This window comes from Myotis lucifugus, unplaced genomic scaffold, assembly GCF_000147115.1.
Source record: "Myotis lucifugus unplaced genomic scaffold, Myoluc2.0 scaffold_223, whole genome shotgun sequence".
In the NCBI taxonomy this organism is placed as follows: domain Eukaryota; kingdom Metazoa; phylum Chordata; class Mammalia; order Chiroptera; family Vespertilionidae; genus Myotis; species Myotis lucifugus.
Window position 1 is genome coordinate 208,389 of NW_005871271.1, and position 20,357 is coordinate 228,745.

Here is a 20,357-nt window from a genome sequence, read left to right on the forward strand (position 1 = left end):
CCAGTAGTGTCCCCCCATGGACTTTGCAGGCTTGGAAGATCCATAAAATAAATGATTCTGATGGCTTCACTGTCAGAGCTGTTGCATAAATATTCAAAGAAATGACCTACTGTGGGTTTCCTTTGACCAGAGGGTGGAGAGGAACTATGCTGACTTGGAAACGTGGGTCTACGGGAGTGTGCAATTGGGTTGGGGGACTCATGGAGATTTTTCATTTTTAAATATATTTTTATTGTTGATAGTATTACAGATTTGTCCCATCCCCCCTTCCCTCCTCTTCCAAGCCCTTACCCACCCCCCCACCCAGGTCTTCACTACCCTATTGCCCGTGTCCATGGGCTATGCACATAAGTATATACATTCTTTGGTTTATCTTCATGGAGAGTTCTTGGAAAAACTGAAGGGCTGGAATTCCTGAATGAGATGGAAGGATTATTTAGTGATGAAGCAAATCTTTTTCTAAGGGAAATGAGAAGAACTGTGATGCCCAGAATGAAACCAAACTGACTGAAGGGTGCTCCGTAGCTAGGAAGCGAGGGCGGATGGGGAAGATCAAGGCAACTGCTCAAAGTAGAGAGGAGCCACTGGAATGGCCAGATGTGAGATTACGATAAATATAAGGGGGGGTATGGGAGAGAGAAATAGGGGAGTGTAAGTGCATCCTCAGTGACATAACGTCCCATGCCAAGATGAAGGACAAGGAAATATGATTACTATTACTTTGATTGTAAAGCCAATGCATTTTATATAAATCAGCTCCAATTATCATCATCCTCATCAAAAAATAGATGAAAAGTCAGTGAGAGCAGGCTGCCAGGAGTCTCTGCCATCCCTTCCTCAACCCTTAACAGTGACTCAAAGACAAGCAAATCAGAGGGCAAGGAGATAGAGCAGAAAGTGTCTGGGCTTTTGTCCAGACAGACATGAACTTGAAACAGATTCATCATCTATAAATAAAAATATCAGTGCCTAGGGTTGTGTGTATATTAAATAGTGCATTTTCATTATGTAAATTGGTGCAGCCACTATAAAAACAGTACAGAATTCCTCAAATAAATAAAAATAGAGTACTGCATGACCCAGCAATCCCTCTTCTGGGTATCTACATGAAAAAATTGAAAACACTTATTTGTAAGGACATATGTATCACTATGTTCACTGCAGCATTATACACAGTGGCCAAGGCATAGAAACAACCTAAGTGTCCTTCAATAGATGATTATATAAAGGAAATGTGGTACATATACACAATGGAATACTGCTAGGCCACAAAAAATATGAATTACTGCCACATGACATACTGCTAAATAAAATAAGCCAGGCAGAAAAGGCCAAGAACCTTGTGATTTCACTCATGTGTGGGATATAAAACAGAAAGCAACAAACAAACACCCCCCCTCACCCCCACACACAAACTCATAGTCACAGATACAGTCTGATGGCTACCAGAAGGAAAGGGAGATGAGGATGAGGAGGATAAAGGAAGTCAAATACAAGGTGAAATAAGGAGACTAGGCTTTGGGTGGTGAGCACACAACAGCAAATACAGATGTCATAACATAAAGATGTTCACTTGAAACTTGTATAATGCTACTAACCAATGTCACCCCAATAAATGTGATAAAAGAGAAAATATTTTAAAATATTAAATCATGTCCTAGGATTGTTGGGAGTATTAAATGGGGAAAATTATTGAAAGTGCCTAACATACAGCAGGTACTCAGCAAATGACAGCGCCCTCCTCTCTATCCCAGATCTCCAGTTGAAAAGCTGTTTTTGCTCCATACTCACAATCATTTTGGCCGGCCAAGCTGAGGCTGCCTGCATTTGAACTGTCCAGGCTGCTGCCAAGATGGAGTCTTCTCATATGCCTCACGACGGCGGTGGCATTAAACGCTTGCTGAAATTCAAGAAAGGACAAAAGCAGGCAAAGTAATTCCAGCTAATGAAAAAGATGCAGACTGCCTCCTATTATTTTTCCTGTCACTCGAAGCATTTCAAACTTCTAAAACTGTTCTCATGATACTCTAGAAAGAAACTTTACATTGCCCCTTCTTCCAAAAGTGTACCAATGGATTTGACCCCTCTCCCAATCAAAATATATTTTGGAGAAAAAAACATTTTTCTTCTCACATAATAGACATACAGAATAAATGTAAACTAGTTCTCTCTATAATCTAAAAGAAGTGACTTTTAGAAAACATAATCAGTGAGTATATGCAAATTAACTGTCAGCCAAGATGGCGGCCGGCAGTCAGGCACTGAAGCCAGCATGAGCTTGCTTGCTGATTTTGTTTCTGTATGGCCCCTCACTGCTGGCACTTAAGGACCCGAGTTGATTAGAACACCGGTTTACTGAGGTAACCAGTTGATGGTCACAAAGCCCCAATAATTTACACTCATCACATTTTTATCAGAAAGGATGGATGGGTTCATCGTCTCCCCGTCATGTCACTTTAAGTCCCAGCCAGGTGAAGAAAGCAAAAACCACATTAAGGCACAGCACGTGAGTTGGAGCTGGCGCTACTGCCATTTTTGACTCATAGAGGGGAAATTTTAAATCTCAGACTTCATTCCTCTCACACCATGATAGTCCCTTCAAATCTTCATTATTATTGGTTAAAATTAGCAAAATTATTTGGGTGAGGGTCTGGGGGCTTTTCGTCAAACGCAGTGACAGTGACCCTTAGAAAGAAAAAATGCTCAAACTGCAAGGCAGGTGAGTGGTTAGACTCACTGGGAGTCTGATCAACACAGGACTTACTCTCCATTTGCTCTTGGCGAAGTTCTTCCGGATCTGGGCACTGACGGACTCGTGGATGTTCTTGTTGAGGGCCGTGTCCCCTGCGATCCTGAAACACAGGCAAAGATGCTTCTTCTGAAGAGGCTCTTGGGGGGCTCTGGCACGGGTGGACCCTGCTTTCCTGGAAGCCTCATCCTGACCTTTTCCCGAGGGTGCTGGCTTGGCCCCGCCCTTCCAGGCTGCTCCTGTCTGTGCACAGATCACAGGCACTCCAAGGTCTGTCGATTTCTACTCCAAGTCCTGTCAACTTCCACACACTGCAACCTCTCCAGGGAGGGTCAGCACCTTCGTGGTTGACCTCTGCCTGACTCTCACTTTTTCCTTTTTTGACCCCCATTCCTGCGGCATCCACTATGACAACACACCCTGACCTCAGTTTCCATCCTTCTCCCCCTTCCTTCTCCCTCCCCCCACCTCTACGCCAGTTTTCTATCTGCAGCTTCGCCTCCACCATCTCAAATGTGTTCCCTGCCTGGTCTGACCACCAGAACCCTCCCAGGCCTTCTTCCCAGCCTCCTCCTGCCTGAGGCCCCTCTCTGCCTGCTCTGGGCCCTCCTTCCTGTGGACCAGCTCACACCTGCGGCCCACAGCTCCCTTCTGGTTCCATCCTCACTGAGCTGAGCTCTGCAGCATCCGCTCACCTACAAGCACCCTGGGCACCAGCCCCCTCTCTGTGCTCGGGGTGAGGGCCTAACCCTAGCTCAGCTCTGCTTGGCACCCCTACTCCTGAATTTCCCAGATAAGCCCTCATAAATGCCAGGACACATCCACTTTACAGTCAGCTGGGTCCTTGGTGTTACCGGGCACTAGTTCTTGCTTGTCCCTTAGTCTTCTATTAGCAAAGAAGAAGGTAGGTTTGCTCTTTACCTCCTGTCCTTAGAGTTCCCCTCAGCCTATGACTTCCTCCCTCTGCCCCCACCCCATCTTACACCTCCCTCTCTCCTCTTCTCTCTTCCCTGACAGCCTCTCTGGTCTTAGTCATCACCCGCAGGTCACTCCTAGCCCATTCCTCTCCCACACATCCCTTCCCTCCCTCACACCACCCTCCCTCCACATTCACCGCTGGCCTCCCCCAGGGTCAGAGGAAGCTGTATTTTGCGCTTAGTCCTCTGGGCTTGGAACCTTCCATCTTTCCTTATCAGCAAACCAAGACATTCTAGGTTCATCTTTGATGCCTAAAAAATAATTTCTTGCATCTTGGAGAACTTAAAGGGCAGACAGGTGACGGGGACGCTGAGCATCCTTCCTGGCTGGAAGGTTTGTGAGGAAACCTGTCGCTCCCAGACCCAGAGGGTCCTGGACACTAAGCAGCCCGGATGCCAGACTATTAAGTCCACATGTGTTGGGAAATGAAAGGAAGATGCTCAGGGCTTATTCAGACAAGAAATAATCCCCGGATACAAAATGTATTCCTACCCAGCCTTTCACGTTAGAACTGAAAACATGGCTGAGGGACTGAACATGAAGCCTGTGCCAGGCTGGGCCTACGTCTCAAATCCAGTCTGATGTTCCTGCTCAAAGCAGCTCCCCCTACAGACCCTGCTCCCAGCAGGACTGAAGGCACTTAGCCCAGAGGACACTCAGACCTAACCTCGTGGCCAGATTTCCACTTCCAACAACTGCCAGTCACCCTTCCCCCAGACACACTGTGAACAGAGATAGGATGTCTGAGTGGGCAAGCATCCCAAACCTGACAGCCAGGGGCCGGGGCTGTGGACATGGTTAGCAGGCGTCTTCTCCTGGAGAGCTCGTGAGTAATTCCTCCTGCTCTGTTTATAAAGCTACATCCTCAGGAAAGGAGACCACTCCAACCCGGTGGCCAGCTCTTTCTTGGAAACAGCTGCACAGAGTGGTAGGAAGTATGGAACTCGCGGGGCTGAGCACGGCCACAGTGCAGAGCCGCCCTCCAAACCAAACAGGCCAGCGAGCAGGCAGACACTCCCTTCTCTGTGGGTGAGCGTGGGCCCAGATGGAAGGAAAATGCACACTTCCAATTATCTCAGGAATGTTCCATGCTCCTTTCCCACAGCCCTAGGGGAAGCCGCGCTGGGGAAGAACCAAGCAGGGCAGATGCAGCGTCCTCAGGCTCCTGCTGGGCAGTGGCCCTGGGGAGCAGTCGCCTGGGCTGCCAGCACAGGCTCCCCCTCCCTGGGCACCGCTGGGAAACGGAGGCTGCTGCTCGCAGGAGCAGGCCGGCCACAGCGACAAGGTGTGGGCTCCTGAAGTTCAGTGCTGCTAGGTCAGCCTTAGCATCAACAAAAGGAGGCAGGGAATCAGAGAACTGGAAGGAGCCTTAGTTGTCATCTCATTGTCCTAGGAATACGTGATACGTGATGCCTCCACTACAGGAGAATTTCCTTATAAACACACACACACACACACACACACACACACACACACACACACACACACACGTCTCCTATTATCCCTTGCTTTTCAGTTTTTTCCTCTATTCCAACACTGCAGGTGGCATTTCTATAAATCGCTCTGTCCTCCGCCACACAGAGCACCAACTCATCTCTCCTGGCCTTGGAGTTCTTGGTGTTTCCTATACAGGCTGCTCTGCCTCCACAGTTCTGACTTTGCATTTTTCTAGCCACTTGCTCAAGACCGGCGTGGGGATGACTGTGTGCCTCAGTCGGGGTCTCCTAGACTCCCGGGCTGTGTCCTAATTCCAGCGTGGCTGGATGGAGACAGAAGATGGACCCTGGCCTGGCTGACATGGCAGGTCTGAAGGTGGGCACACTGCCATTGTCATGGGCACCGGTCACTGGGGCCCAGGATCATCACTCTGGTTTGCTTGTCACTCACTGAAACTGGAGACTGAGGTTCAGAGCAATCTGAACCCCATCAAGCTGCTTCCCTGTAACCAGGAGTGGGTTCCCACATGCCGCTTGCCATTCCCTACTCTTTGGCCGCCAGCCAGCAGCCTGCAGGCCCCTGTCCATGCACCACCAGGAGAAAGGCAAGGCCTGCAGGGCGGCTCAGGAAACACCTGGTGCGGTGGGCGGCTGCCCTCCACAAGGAGCCCCTCCTGGCTGGAGTGTCTGCTTTGAGGCTAAGGGAAGGCGTCTGTGACTTCCAGAGGCCTCTCCTGGCCCTCGGTGGCCTTGATTACGCTGGAAGAGCAAGTGCAGAATAAGAGGAGCTGCCCTCTGGAGAGAGTTGATGTGTAGAGACGGCGGATTCCAGAATGGTGATGCCCACAGAGCCAGGCATCACCGGGACAGCCACTCCACTCCTCGCTGGCTCTCAGCTGAATCCACGTTCTTCTTCACCCGGGAACTTCACATAAATGAAACAGGCATAGCATACAGGCAAGCAAGGGGGCTTTTAATGATGCTGGAGTCAAATGCATTCTTTCTTCTTCTTCTTTTAAAAATCACTTTCCAATGTTTGACTTCTTGGGAATTTGGAAATGAATAGTAAAAATTATAAAACACTGGAGGGAAAAATACCCCTGAAGAAGGCATTTATGTGTTCAGTTCGCAATTAACATGTCCTAATGTGACCCAGGCTGATGACTCAGGTCTTCAACTCTTGCACTTTTCCCCAGCCCCAGACTCATTCAGCACAGCACACACCACAGTCACCCTCTCCTGGGCTGCCAGGTTGAGTTTTCTGAAATGTAAATCTGATCACCCTGCTTAAAACCTGCCAGGGCCCCCACTGCCCAAAGGGAAAAGTACACATTCCTTAGCACAACCCTAAAATAATGGCAATTCTTATAGATTGGAGACTTATTAGGTCCTAGGTACTCGTCTTCTCTTTTGTATGTATTGTCTCATTTAACCCCTGGAAAAGCCCTGTAGGGTATATACTACTGTTATTTATGATCTCAATTCTACAGGGGAGGCCCAAAGGGTCAAAGAGCTTGCCCACCACTCAGTAATAGTGGTGAAACCAGGACAAGCAGGGCTCATGCCAGAACCCTAGTTCTGCCTTCCTTTCTAGTCTCATCTCCCACCTCACTCCTCTGTCCCTCTTGCTCCAGGAATACCTGGTGCTGTGGCAAGAGGGATGGGTGTGTAGCATATGCCGCCAGCAGGACCCAGGCGGGTGAAAGGGTTCTCTTAGCGTGCGGCTCGCATCGCTGTGAAGTCCTTGATTCTGCTGAGGCCACCCTGTCCCTCTGCTTCTGCTGAGGCCACCCTGTCCCTCTGCCAGGCCCTTCAATGACCTCTCCTTTGGTTTTTCAAAAATGGCTGGTGAAGGAGAAACTGGGCTTTAACCCTCCTTCTGCCTTCCACGAAGTGAGGCTGTATTAGTGAACAAGTACTTGGAAGCAAATCACTTCCCTTCTTCCTTTTTAAAATCCTCACTGGAGGATATATTTATATATCCATTGATTTTAGAGAGAGTGGAAAGAAGGGGGTGGGGGAGAGGAGAGAGAGAGAAACATCGATGTGAGAGAGCCACATCAATTGCCTCCCACACTTGCCTCAACCAGCATGGGGAACCTGCAACCTAAGTACGTGCCCTTGACTGGAATTGAACCCACGACTCCTTGGTTCAAGTGCCAATATACTGACCACTGAGCCATGCCCTTCCCTTCTTTTGAGGTCATTTCCATCCTTTATAAGATAATCCCAAAAGTCTCATACATATAAGACAAATGAGTCCTGGTGATGGAATGTACGTGATGAGTACGGTTACACTACTGTATGGTATATCCTAAAGCTTCTCATTACAAGGAAAAAACAATTTTGAAGGTGATGGATGTTAACTCAACTTATTGTGGTAATCATTTCACAGTAAATATGAATGTCAAGTCATTCTACTGTACACCTTAACCTTACACAGTGTTGTATGTCAATTATATCTCAATAAAACTGGAAAAAAAGGTCTTACAGATTTAAAGGCCCATTGTTTAAAAGGTAAGAAAACTTGATTATCTTTATGGCCACATACTTTGACCTATTGTACAGAATGACTTACTAAAACAAATGATCAAGATGATATATAATAAAAACTGCCTCCTTACCCAGAAAATTATTTATTTACCCCTCTAGCCCTTTCCTTCTTTCCCCTTTACATCTCTTATCTGCAGGTGGGGAAGAGCACTCATTTTGGAGTCCCCCAGTTCTGGCTGGAAACAGTTCTGGCTTTGCCATTACGTAGTTGTATTGTCTTGGCTAAGTTACTTCACCTTTCTAAATCCATTTCCTTACCTCTGACATGGAGATAAAGCCTACCTTACAAGGTTATTGTAAAGAAGCAAAATGAGATACTATTAATGCAGTTAGTACAGTACCTGGAACATAATAGATGCTCAATAAATGATGGCTGTTATTATAAATTAAAATGCTGTGAAACTGGGTCATGGCACTACCCTAAGCAGCTCCTCTCTGGGGGTTAACCAGCATATGAGACCCTGGAGGAAATGCCACAAGGGATGATGGAATAAACCCAGGGACAGTCTTCTAGAGTGTTTCCTAGAGGGAATTTCTCCCAAAATCAAAGTTCCATTCATTTGTTTTCATTATATTGCATATTTTAATACTCCTGGCCTTTGTTTCAAGTGGATGCTCCTGTTGCTTTAGCAATAACAGCTAACGAAGCATTTACTCTATACCAGACATCGCAACAAACCCTTGACATGCATTATTTCAGTTATTTCTTACGTCAACACTATCAACTAGGTATCGGTACCCTCATTTTAAAGATGAGAAAACTGGGGCAAGAGAAGTTAAGTATAAAGCCAAAATCACAGCTAGTTGATAGTGAAGGTGGTTCAAATCTACTAAGTTTTATAACCAACATGGCCTCAAGGGCACTACTGAAATGTACATAGAATGCATTAACCATCGGCTGATCCCTCTGGAAGTGAAGAAAGACTAACTTGAAAAGCATCTTAGAAGGGAAAAATATATAACTCAATTCATTTAACTACTGAGCAATAAACCCAAGGGAATAAAACTCCCATCTTAATGCCTCGTTGGGCAATTACCTTCACTAAAAATGGTCCTAAAATATTCATGTAAAGTGAAAAAGCTACAGCTATCTTTCCCACACTTAACCTGTCATTAGTGCACTTGGGAGGCTGAGCCTGAGAACAAAAGATCCCGCGTGCTGGCATGGGACAGTATCGAGGCCCCTGGCAGAGGGACATGCAAGCATTGCTGGGCTTTCCCAGTTCCTGACAGCCAACAGGACGTCACCCTGGGAAGGCGGTAGACACACGATCTCTCTAGTGGGTGGTTATTCTTACCATGGGTGCCGAGCTGCCTGCTCACATGTGTATCTTTTGTTTGGATCTTTCTCCATCAGATTCCGAATGAAGTCTTTTGCTGTTCAGAAAGGAAGCACAAGGGAAGGAATCAGTCTGTGGCTTGAGCTATGATACCCGCAGTCTCTGAGAGTGTCGTGTACAGCATGGAAATGACGAGACCAGCCCTCCACAGCCCTTACCGTACCCTGGACACGGGTACCAGCATTTGGGGAAAAGGGAAGCCCAGGTTTGGAGCTCTGAATGGTGACCTGCCAGTGAAGAGGCAGCCAGGCCAGGGCTGGGCCCTTCCCTCCCAACTCCAGCCCCTTTCCTCTGGCAGCTAGGGGCACTTTAGGTTCAGAGATGAAATATCTTTGTCACCACGGGACTTTCATTCTGCTCACTGCTGCCATGGGGAGCTGGTTTGTGGATGTCCTCTGCATGTTTTAGAATTCAACATTTGCTAAGCTGGCCAGGTCCTGACTAGCTGGTGCAGTGAGATGGGCCCTGGTGGGAAGTGCAGTGCTTGAAGGCCCTGGATGGGGTGTGGCCCAACAGCAAACAACTGAGAACATGTGAGACCAGGTCACAGGATCGGAAGATGACAGCTGTGGGGCAGGCTGGGAATCTGCAGCCTCTATGGTCTGGCAGCTCACTGCCCGCAGCCTGGGCTTCTGGGGGAAGGCCATGCCCTTCCCAGGTGAGAAGTAAAATATTCCCCACATGGCTCTTTCCTGCAAGCCTTGGAGAACTGTTCTTCAGGTTTTGGAAGATTGAGGAAGGAAGCAGATGTTTCCAGTTAGAAGGAAATAACACAAATAAGAAAATGCAATATTTGAATAGCTCATCAGTGAGTACAAAACTCTGTTTCATTTATTGTTTTATTTGATTCTTATACCATCCTTCTTGATAGGAAGTATTACTACTGTCCTCTTCGTATCAGCTTGAGAAATTTCGTCAGTTTATGTGGGCCTTGGTTTTGACCTTTACCCCCGAGGAAGAAACGCTGAACTTCCCTGGGGACGTTTTAGTGTGGTGTGGTAGCTGAGACGTGGGCTCTGGATTTGGTCTTGGCTTGAGTCCCAGTTCTGCCACATACTACCTGTGTGACTTGAGACAAGTTATTTCACCTTCTGGGCCTCAGTTTCCTCATCTGTCAAATGGGTTAATAGCAATACCATCTGATAGGTTGTCCTGAGGATTGAGTGAGGGAGCAAATGTGCACAGCTTCAGGGCTCAGGACACAGTAAGCACTCAATAGATATTAGCTAATATGGTTTCACTCCTTGGGGCACCCAGGTCAGGGCAAGGCTAGGATTTGGTAGAGGAGTGAGTCCCTGTCCCATGACTTGATTTGGGCCCCCTGCCCTCCACTTTGCTAGTCAAGCCCAAGTGCAGAGCGTCCTGTCAGGTCAGGTGAGGGTGTACCGTCCCAGGGCGGCCCACCAGGAGCCAAGACTTACCAGAGTCAGAGATGTCATCCCAGTAGGGGGAGTCGAACTCATACTCTGCCTTGAGGATCTGTTCAAAGAGCTTGGAGTCATTTTCATCATAAAAGGGAGGGTAGCCACAGAGCCTGGAAGACAGGATAAAGGAAGGATCTGAAACACCGCATCTCCAGTGTGGCAGTCAGACAACTGCCTGCAAGGAAGGCCGTTTCACTCCAGTTGAGAAAACCCCACTGTGCGCGCTGCAGACACAGTCTCAGCAAGGCTCACACACTCCGCAGGCACAGGCAGCACACAAGTGAATCGTGGTGCACTCAAGAACAAAGAGGGCCAACTCAGGTGATAACTGAGGTCCACACTGATTCCATACATCATTCAACACAGAGTCGCATACACCTAAAACCCACCAGACAGCCTTCTGTGTATAAATGTTATTGCTCTTATTGTCTATGATATTGCCTCTTTATAGATGATGGGTCAGTCGGGGAAAAAACCATAAAATGTAAGTTTATTATCCATTTAGGGCCTGTTCTAGGTTCATTTTGTTTAATAAATCATCATAGGAAGAAAAAGAAATTTTATCAGCGTGAGTACCAAGTTGCCACAAGTCACCTTAACTTGTACGCTATCACCCTATCATGCCAACCCTGGGTATTTTAAAGGTTATAGTTTTGCCTATTAATATGCAATAAGCATAAGTTGGCACAAATTAGAATACTATCACCCTTTTCCATTGAACCCTTTCAAAGTTGATTTTTAAATTGGGATGTTGGTGCAAGTAACATATAGTTCTGGAGATACCGACAGTCGTTTAACAAACATAACAGAAGTAGGAATTTTTATTAATAACCCCAAATACAATTCATTCCATAAAATCGTAGGTTCTCACTCTAGTTCTACTATCATCTCCAATGCGACTTTCACCATCAGTAGGCCACTGATACTCTCTGGACCAAAATTTTCTCATCTGAACATGGAGAGGACAGACCAGAAAATTCCTTATATTATATCTGGCTTTAAGATACTATGTTTCTGTGACTTCCTGTCCCGTTTTGCTTGGCTGGTCAAGACCCAGGGGAAGGTCTCGTACGTGCTTGAGGTCCACATGGGGCAGAGACAGGCCCAGTTGGGAATGGACAGTGGAAAGGGGTAGGATTGCGGCTGGGGCTGTCAGGTGGACAGAGCAGGAGGCAGGGCTGGGTTCTGGAAGGCCAGGTGTCAGCTGGGTAGCACAGAACTCGCCCTTGACAGCCCAGCACGTGGCAGCCACAGTGGGAGTTCCACCCCCACAAAAGTTCCTAATCTTCCCACATAGCCAAACTGCGCAGAACACAGCTACAGCCTAAAGATCGGTGTAATGAGAACAAATGAACAGGAATCAACAGACTCCAGGCCTGCACGGGACGAGGCTTGTCAGCAAATAAGGAATTGCCACTCCTGCCACAAAACACAGTGTCACCAGCCAGGCTGCACAGGGGACTGGCTGGTGACATCTTTAATGGCTATAAGACCTTCTTGGGCTGATAGGATTCTAAAGCATCTATCCCCACAGGGCTGAGTTAGGATCCAAGTACCTATTTCATTAAAAATATTTTTATTGATTTCAGAGATATGCAAAAAATGTTTTGAGTACAGAGAGCATGGACATTGAACCGGAATAGTTTTTTGAGGGTGGAAGTAGCAGATGCCTGTGCTTTGTCTCAGGATGAGCAGAGTTTTATAGGAGACAGAGGAGCCGCAGTGGGGAGGGCTAACCAGGAATAAAGGCATGGAGGCATGAAGGGCACAGTTTATTCAAGAACTAAGAGCAATTTGCGGCTGCTCTGGCGTAAAACCTGTCAGTGAGTAGTAGAGACGGTGGTGAAATCGACAGTGGGAGGCCAGGGAGGCTGTGCTCCCACACCGAGGTACCAGGTGTACCGGTTAATAATACGGATTTTTTCAGTAGATGGAGTTACACATATGTTGATATATATGCGATTTGATATGTATGCTATTTTGTTGTATTGACAGCAAGCTTCAAAACTTCATATGTCAAATTTGCTGAAGATGTTAACATCATAGATATTCTTACGCTTAAAAATGTTGAATTTTGTGCCAAAAAAAGAGCATTTGCGGGAAGTTTTAATTCATTTTGAAGAAAAGTGCTGCTGAAAGTTATCATATACTTTGGGAAGCTTATGGTGAACATGCTTCATCTCAAGATACTTGTGAACGCTGGTTTAAACGCTTTAAAAGTGATGATTTCAATGTGAAAGACAGAACGTCCAGGTCAACTGAAAAAGTTTGAAGACCAACAATTACAAGCATTATTGGATGATGATGCATGTCAAACTCAAAAACAACTTGCAGAAAGATTAAACATTGCTCAGCAAACAATTTCTGATCGTTTACAAGCAATGGAAAAGATTTCAAAGGAGGGAAAATGGGTGCTACATCAACTGAACGAAAGACAAATGGAAAATCAAAAAGTCATCAGTAAAATGTTGCTTCAATGGCATGAAAGAAAGTCTTTTTGCATCGAATTGTGACTGGCGAGGAAAAGTGGATCTATTTTGAGAACCCCAAACCCACAAAATCATGGGTTGATCCAGGTCAACCATCCACATCGAATGCAAGGCCAAATTGCTTCGGAAAGAAGACAATGCTCTGCGTTTGGTGGGATCAGGAAGGTGTGGTGTATTATGAGCTTCTAAAACCAGGTGAAACTGTTAATACTGATCGCTACTGACAATAAATAATCCATTTGAACCATGCTTTGATTGTAAAACGACCAGAATGGGCCAGAAGACATGGCAAAGTAATTTTGCTTCATGATAATGCACCATCACACACTTCAAAACCAGTTAAAGACATGTTAAAAGATCTTGCCTGGGAAGTATTAACCCACCCGCTGTATTCACCAGACCTTGCCCCTTCAAATTACCACTTGTTCCAATCCATGGCACACACACTTTCTGAGCAGCATTTCAAAACGTATGAAGAAGTGGAAAATTGGGTCTCTGAATGGTTTGCCTCAAAACAAGAAAAGTTCTATTGGGACGGATCCACAAATTACCTGAAAGATGGGGAAATGTGTAGCTAGCGATGGACATTACTTTGAATGAAGCACTTTTGATGTTTCTCTTGAAATTATCGTGTTTCCTTTGATTACAAAATCTGCATTATTAACCGGTACACCTGGTAGACTGCCTATCCTTCAGGTACCAGGAAGCCCCCAAAAAGTATAGACAAACTTTGCAGCTGAGGGGAGGGTAGACATGAGGCAGGAAGACAAGCAGCTGTACCAAGCCAAGGAAGGACAGGTGTCTGCAGGTGGTGGCAGCTGGATCGGGGGGACAGAAAGATCCCCACAGGAGTTCAGAGAGAAAACACCGGAGGGTCTGGGGTTTTCCGTGTGGCAAGTGAAGGCCAGGGCAGCAGGTCTCCAGCAAGGACCGGGGCTGCCATCTCCGTGGTGAGGACACAGGAGGAAGAGAAGGTCCATGAATGGCCCTATGTCACCACAGCACCTGGAGTTCCAACTCCTCCTTCGCTGGCCCCACTCAGGGAAGTAGCTCTGGGCAGCTTCTGTGTGTGTGGTGGGGGGAGCCTGACCCTCCACTGGGGGACCCGTGGGACAGCCTGACATTAGCAGTAATTAGTTCTTGTAGCCACACTGGGTCTTGCCTAGGTTTGGGCTGAAGACTAGAAAAGGCTGTGAGGAGAGGGAGCTGATGGTGCAGACATGGAGAGAGCAGCAGATATGCCAGGAGGGAAATACCAGCTCAGGGGTGAGGCTGTGAGAGGGGCCCGTGCCCGGGGCTGTACCAGTGTTGGGGGCTTCTGTTCAGCCTACACAAAGCTGTGCAACAAATCCCTTTTCCTTAATGTAACTGGAAAGAGTCTGTTCTTTGCAACTAAAAGCACCAGCATCCCACAGTGGATAGATGAACAATTCCATTCAAGCTGTGGTGAGCTGGACCAGGTGTGTGTGAGGGCAGCCAGCAGGCAATGGGGACACACGCCTGAAGCCAGGGACTTGCTGTGGTCTGGGATGCTAAATTAAAGCCATCATCATTTGCATGCAAGCTGGGAGAGTGGGTAAGATCACTCAGCAAGAATTTATAGACACTGGAGCTGCGGACTGATCCTCCACAGGCTTCATCTGGCCCACAGATGTGTGTTGTACACTAGTGGCCAGCAGTGACTGAAAACAAACGTGCCTTCGAATGCCCATAGACAGTGCTGATCCAGCCAGTTCACCACAGTCTCCACTAGTCCCGATTGCTCACACCCAGCTAGACACATGTACATCCTCTACCACCGGGCCCTCCTTTCTCTAAGTTGGTGCCATTGAGTCGAGGGCCACAAATGGCGGTCTGCAGAAGGCAACTTTTAGGGGGAAGAGGGGCTGTAGCATTGTGTTAGGCGCTGCTGGCTACAAGAGCTGCATGAGAGTTCCTGCTGTCATAGATGCCCAAACGGGTGTGTGTGTGTGTGTGTGTGTGTGTGTGTGTGTGTGTGTGTGGTTTCCTCCTTGGCAATTGCTGCAAGAATTTGGGGAGAGTGAGAAGCCTGAGAGTGGTGATGAGGGAAGGCTCCTGGGAGGAGGTGTGACCTGTGCTGTGATTCCAGGCCGGGCCCATCAGACTCACCTGGGAAGCGAGTAAAACCCTGAATCCTCCAAAAACTGAGTGGGTCCAAATCTCTAAGAGCTGGGCCCAAGTGCCTTTACTTTTCTTCTTTTTAAAAAAACAAAAACCTTATATAGGAATTCATGCTCATAGTTAAAAAGTTCAAATATAGAAGAGTATAGGGAAAATTTCCTTCCTGATCCACATTCCCACTCCTGCTATTAATTTCCTGTGAATGCTTTTCAGAAATTTTCTTGGCATATAAAGCATGGATGTATGTGCATGTGGGACAAGATTTCAAATTACCTGGAAGTTTAGCATTGACTCTATAGCTGTATACGAACAGCTCGTTTGTTTCTTTGCATGTTCCAGAAAGTCCCTAGCAGGGGGAATACGCTTGATTTTTCCCTCTCGGGTATTCACTGAGCATCAGCCGCCCCTTCCTGCCTTCTGACCCAGAAGAGAGCACAGGCCTGCCGCAGCCGCCCCACCTCCTGGGCAGGCCCTCAGGTCCCCACTGAGGATAGAGGATCACAGACCGCCCTCCAGGCAGTCCTCTGGCTGCACCCAGACACTGACCAGGCATCAGCTGCAGCCCAGGCCTGGGATCCAGCACTGAATGAGACTCTCATGGTGCTTACATTCTACTTGGAGGGAGGAGGACAATCAACATGAAGCTTCAAAATAAACAAGAAGGGTGCAAATAGGCAGGAAGGACCATGTGGAGCTGCTCGTGGGAAGCCACTGCATTTCATCCTCGGCAGAGAGCGTTCCTCTCCATACACTGTTCCGGGGGCCTGGAGTGCTCCCTTCCTCGCTCCCAAGCTACCCGTGTGGCCCTTGTTCCGGGAGCCTTTCCTGACCCACCTGGCCAGCTCAGCCACTCCTCTTCTGTGCTCCCCAGCTGCCGGCACCAGGTGGGTTCATATCTCCAACCACAGTCTCCGCCGTTGGACGCTGAGCTCCCCGAGGGAGGGGACGGCGTCTCGCTCATGTCTGCACTCCTGGCACTCAGCCCGGGGTGTGCTCAGCAGGGCGAATGAGTCCACAGATGCTTCACTGTTTCAGAACTGCCACCCCACCTCCTCACCCCTCCCCGAGCATTTCCCATTCCTCACACTGCACCTCCATCCCATCTCTTTCTTGGGTCCTCTCAAAAAATATAAAAAGGGTTATCCCACGTTATTACATTTATTTTCCCACCTTGATTCTGAGCTCCTGGAAGAAAAATACTAAGTCACACACAGTATCTGTACTTCTCATTAGCACTCAATGGTAGTCCATAAATGTTTGTTGACTGACGGTTCTTTGGTAAATGGGAAATAGTTACATGAAACATCTATGCATGCCTGTGCATGCACACCCACAGCACGTACTGAAGTTGACTTAAGAAGTAGGATTGGACACCCTGAAATGGGTATTTATTCTGGAAAAAGTACTTCAACTAAATGTTATGATTTTTGCAGTGAAGCCTCCTAATTGCCAGCAGCACCAGCTACAGGTGACGTCCTTCAAAGCAGATGGAAGGAGCACAGCAAGTCTCCAACACGCCTTCCCTGTGCTCACAGCTGCCCGTGCCCGGACGGTGCCTCCAGGTGTCCACCTCTCTGCTCTGGAGCCCTCCAGCCCGGACACAACTCACACTGTACCCATGTTCCCACCTGAATCCTCAAACCAGAAGCTGGCAAGTATATTTGAAGAAGGACTTTGCATAGTAGGGGGATGAGCAGAGAACCACAGAATTCTATTCTGGGGTCCAGAAGTCATCATCTGGTCCAACCTGCCCTGTAGGAAACTGGGAAAGTGAGCCCGGAGAGATAGAGAGATGGACCAGGGCAGATCTGGCATCTATTTTCCCACGGCTCTCACGAAGAGCAACAAACGCCACTTTGATCCAATCCTGCAGATCTTCATTGAGCAGCAACGTCACACTGAACGCTGACCACCTAGCAGTGAAGACAGCCCTGCCCTTGCTCCTTAGAGTTCAGCGTCCAGCATGTTTGAACAAGACAAGTGGAACGATGGCTTTTCTACAGACTGATTATGTTGTGCGTGTCCCATAACAGTTAATGACCATAGCCACCATCTGTGGAGCATCTACTATGTACCAGGCACTGGGCTACACAACTTATACACACTGTCTCACTGAATGTGTGCAGATGGAGTTATTTCAATCTTCCATTTCCAGATGAGGAAATGCATGAGAGATTAGGCAACTTGCTCCTATCTCAGGGGTGGGACAAAAGTTAACTTTCCTCATCCAACTCCAGAGCCACATCATATTAACCTCTACACACGACAGCCATACATGCTGCTGCAAAGATGGGGAAACACACGCTCCCTCCCTGCACCTGCCTCTGCAGCCGGGATGGCGTGTTTGCACATGGGATACATTTGGAAGCAAAGCCAGAAACAAGGCTGTAAGACCTGCCCAGGAAACAAAGGACCGCTCAGAGTCCTTGACGTTGGAAAATCAACACCTAATGTCTCCCCAGCTGCCTTCAGGAATGACCGATGGGAGGAGAAGGGCCAGGACCACTGTGCCCTGTCTGTGGGAGAGAGGGCTGGAGACAGGTGAACCCGAGGCTCTACTGAACCAAACCCCAATGGATCGCTTGCCGTAGCCTTAGTTCAGCACTCAGCTCCCAGGCGGAGCTGCGAGGGGACCCAGAGGATAGGAGCCCTCAGTCAGCCTCCGGGGCCTCCGTGGGACTGGGCTCGAGCTCAGGCGCGCCTCACGGACCCACTGTAGCTGGGGACCAAGTAATACATGTGAGTGAATTCCCTAAATACCTGCAACGTGCTGATAAAGTGCCAAAACTTATTTTAAATGTTTCATAAGAAAAGGATTTGAGTGCGACAGTTCACACTGACAACTGAATAACCATCAAAAATGGCAAACCAGAACCTGCGGTTTGATCTAATTGGATGGAGGGCCTTGAAGGGAAGTGATTTTTAAGGAGGGTCTGCTCTCTGAGGGCCGACACTGACTTTGCTTTCAGAGGCTCCCGGTGCTCCTCAGCCTGGGCTTCAGAGAAAGGACGCCACAGATTCAGATCCGGGACCCACAACCGCCGGCGAGTGACCCTGGGGAAACTATCATCCTGCCTTAGACTGCTTCTTCTGGGAACAAGGAAAGGAGTGCCCACCTTATAGAGAGATATTACAATATATAACCGTATGCTGTGTAATAATGCATATTGTGTATAAAACACATAGTGATGCACAGACAGACCGATGGTCGGGGACACAGAGAGAACAGACACAACGCAGGAAGTGCCTGCCCCACTGCAAATGCCAGCTCCCTCGCCTTATCCATCCCACCAATGCCGTCTAATCCTCTTCAGGGTTCTTCAGCCGAAACATTCTGAGTGGGATACTGCTGAGTGGGATACTGCTGAGTGGGATACTGCTCCCCGTCAGGAAGAACAACATGAGGGGGAGGAGATGAGCCCTAGGGACTCGGTCCAATCTCCTACGTGCTGAACGTGAGAATGAAGCTACACATCTTCAAATCCTATGCAGTCTCAGAATTACACCCCCCCCCCCACACCGCCCACACACACCACCCCCATGTCCACACATCCTGACCTACGCTTCTACCTGCTAACGAAGGCGGGAAGAGCGATGCGGCCTCTGACCATTGTCTTGTGTGCTGTGTCGTGACTGTGAGGACAGAATGGACTGGAGACCTGCGTTTAAGCTTTGATCTTTGTGCTCCAACATTTCCAAGCTTGAGCCTAGAAGCCTTCAATTCTAGGACTAGCTAAGGATTTTCTGAGAACATTTACTCAAAGGCATATTTATGAAGAAATAGTAATTTTTATGTAATTAGCCCAGGGCACCAGGGCACTGAAATTACAAACCTCTCTATGCATTGCCAACAAGATAAGCCACGAAAAGGCCAGTTCAGGCGTAGAGTCTCAGAAAAATGTTCACAAAATCAATCAGATCTGAGTGTTCCTCTTTTGGAAACTAGAATCTGATCAATACACAGCAACTCTGGGCAGCACCATGTGCCCTTCCTTCTTGGCACTTGGTTGTATCCAAGTGTTTAATGACTGTCTGGGGCCTGTGCTAAGGAATCAGCATTTTCATCTGACTCTGGATTATAATACAGACTTTTAAAAATAATAAAGCAAAGCCTTTTAAGCTGACAAGTCTCTCGTACTTAGTTGCAAGGCCCACTTCTTGAGCAAAACAGGTTTCAACATGTTACTAGGATTTTTAGACCAAAGGGACCAATGAGACCTGAATCATTACAAAAATGTCATCCAATCACGTCAGCAAACTATATGTCTGAGTAGGTGCACTGCAGAGCTTTCTCCTTGCAAACTGGGAAGTGATCAGGGAATGGTTCCCACATGAAAACCATGTGCAGGTGACGTCAGCTAAGTGCTGCTGCTGAGCTGCCATGGGTAACTGCCCCATGCCAGCCCCTGAGGTCCGGACAGCGCCTTCAAAGCTGAGAATGAGTAAGCAGATCAAGGAAAGATCTAGAAGAGAAAGGAAAGACTATTGGAGGAGAAAAAGGAAACACATCCTTTAGGAAGTTTATATACAATTAGAGCTGAAGGCTGGGAGCCAGGCAGGGGGTGGAAGAAGACCAAGCACTTCCCCAAGTGTGAGAAGCAGCATACCTCCTCCTTGGAGCAAACAGTTAAAACCAAATTCTGCACATGGTACAGGGTTGGACTAGACAATACATTGTTCAAACCAGCTGTATGTGATCCATGGCCCCACTTCCAAGTGTATAACTTTTATAATCTTGCATTAGCCACATGGACCGCACCTCTGGGAAGTCTGGGGGATGGCACAGAGGTGTCCGCCTCCTCCTGTGGGTGAGACATGCCTGAAGGAAGTTTGGAGAAGACCACTTTCAGCTCTGCTCACGCTACCAGTGGCACAGCGGGCACAGCGGGGAGGAGGAGGAGTGAGGAGAGCGTCCAACCACCAGGAATGCTGTGTCAGGAAAAACACAGCAAACTTTCAGCAGCTAAAATTATTCTCAGAAGTAATGTATTTCATACCGAAGCCAGGAAGGGTGCCGATATCCAGCCTGGAGATGAATAACATGAGCCCTACCTGGTGATTCCGAACTGGGCAGATTTCCAGTTCAACCTGTGCATCTAGACGTTGCTTTCTTGGTTGTTGGGCTCTTCCTCTCTCCCTCCCTCCCTCCCCTACAAGCTTCCTTCCTTTCTTCTCTCCCCTTCTCCCCCTCTCCCTCTGTCAGTCATGAGCTGATTGGTAAGCAGTTCAGAGTCTGTGCAGAATAA

At 47.8% G+C, this 20,357-nt stretch overlaps 1 protein-coding gene across 1 annotated transcript in view; it reads right to left on the reverse strand.

Moving 5' to 3' along the window:
* Window positions 1-300: 300 nt before the first annotated feature.
* The window catches only part of CAMK1D (calcium/calmodulin dependent protein kinase ID), a 220,221-nt gene continuing 200,164 nt past the window's right edge, over window positions 301-20,357 (reverse strand). Inside the window, exons 6-10 of the mRNA XM_023761975.1 lie at window positions 10,478-10,590; window positions 9,015-9,093; window positions 2,765-2,852; window positions 1,792-1,900; window positions 301-414 (exon numbers count right to left, since the gene is read on the reverse strand). Coding sequence (XP_023617743.1) covers window positions 413-414; window positions 1,792-1,900; window positions 2,765-2,852; window positions 9,015-9,093; window positions 10,478-10,590 — 391 coding nt within the window. The 3' untranslated portion in view covers window positions 301-412. The remainder of the gene's footprint in view (window positions 415-1,791; window positions 1,901-2,764; window positions 2,853-9,014; window positions 9,094-10,477; window positions 10,591-20,357) is intronic.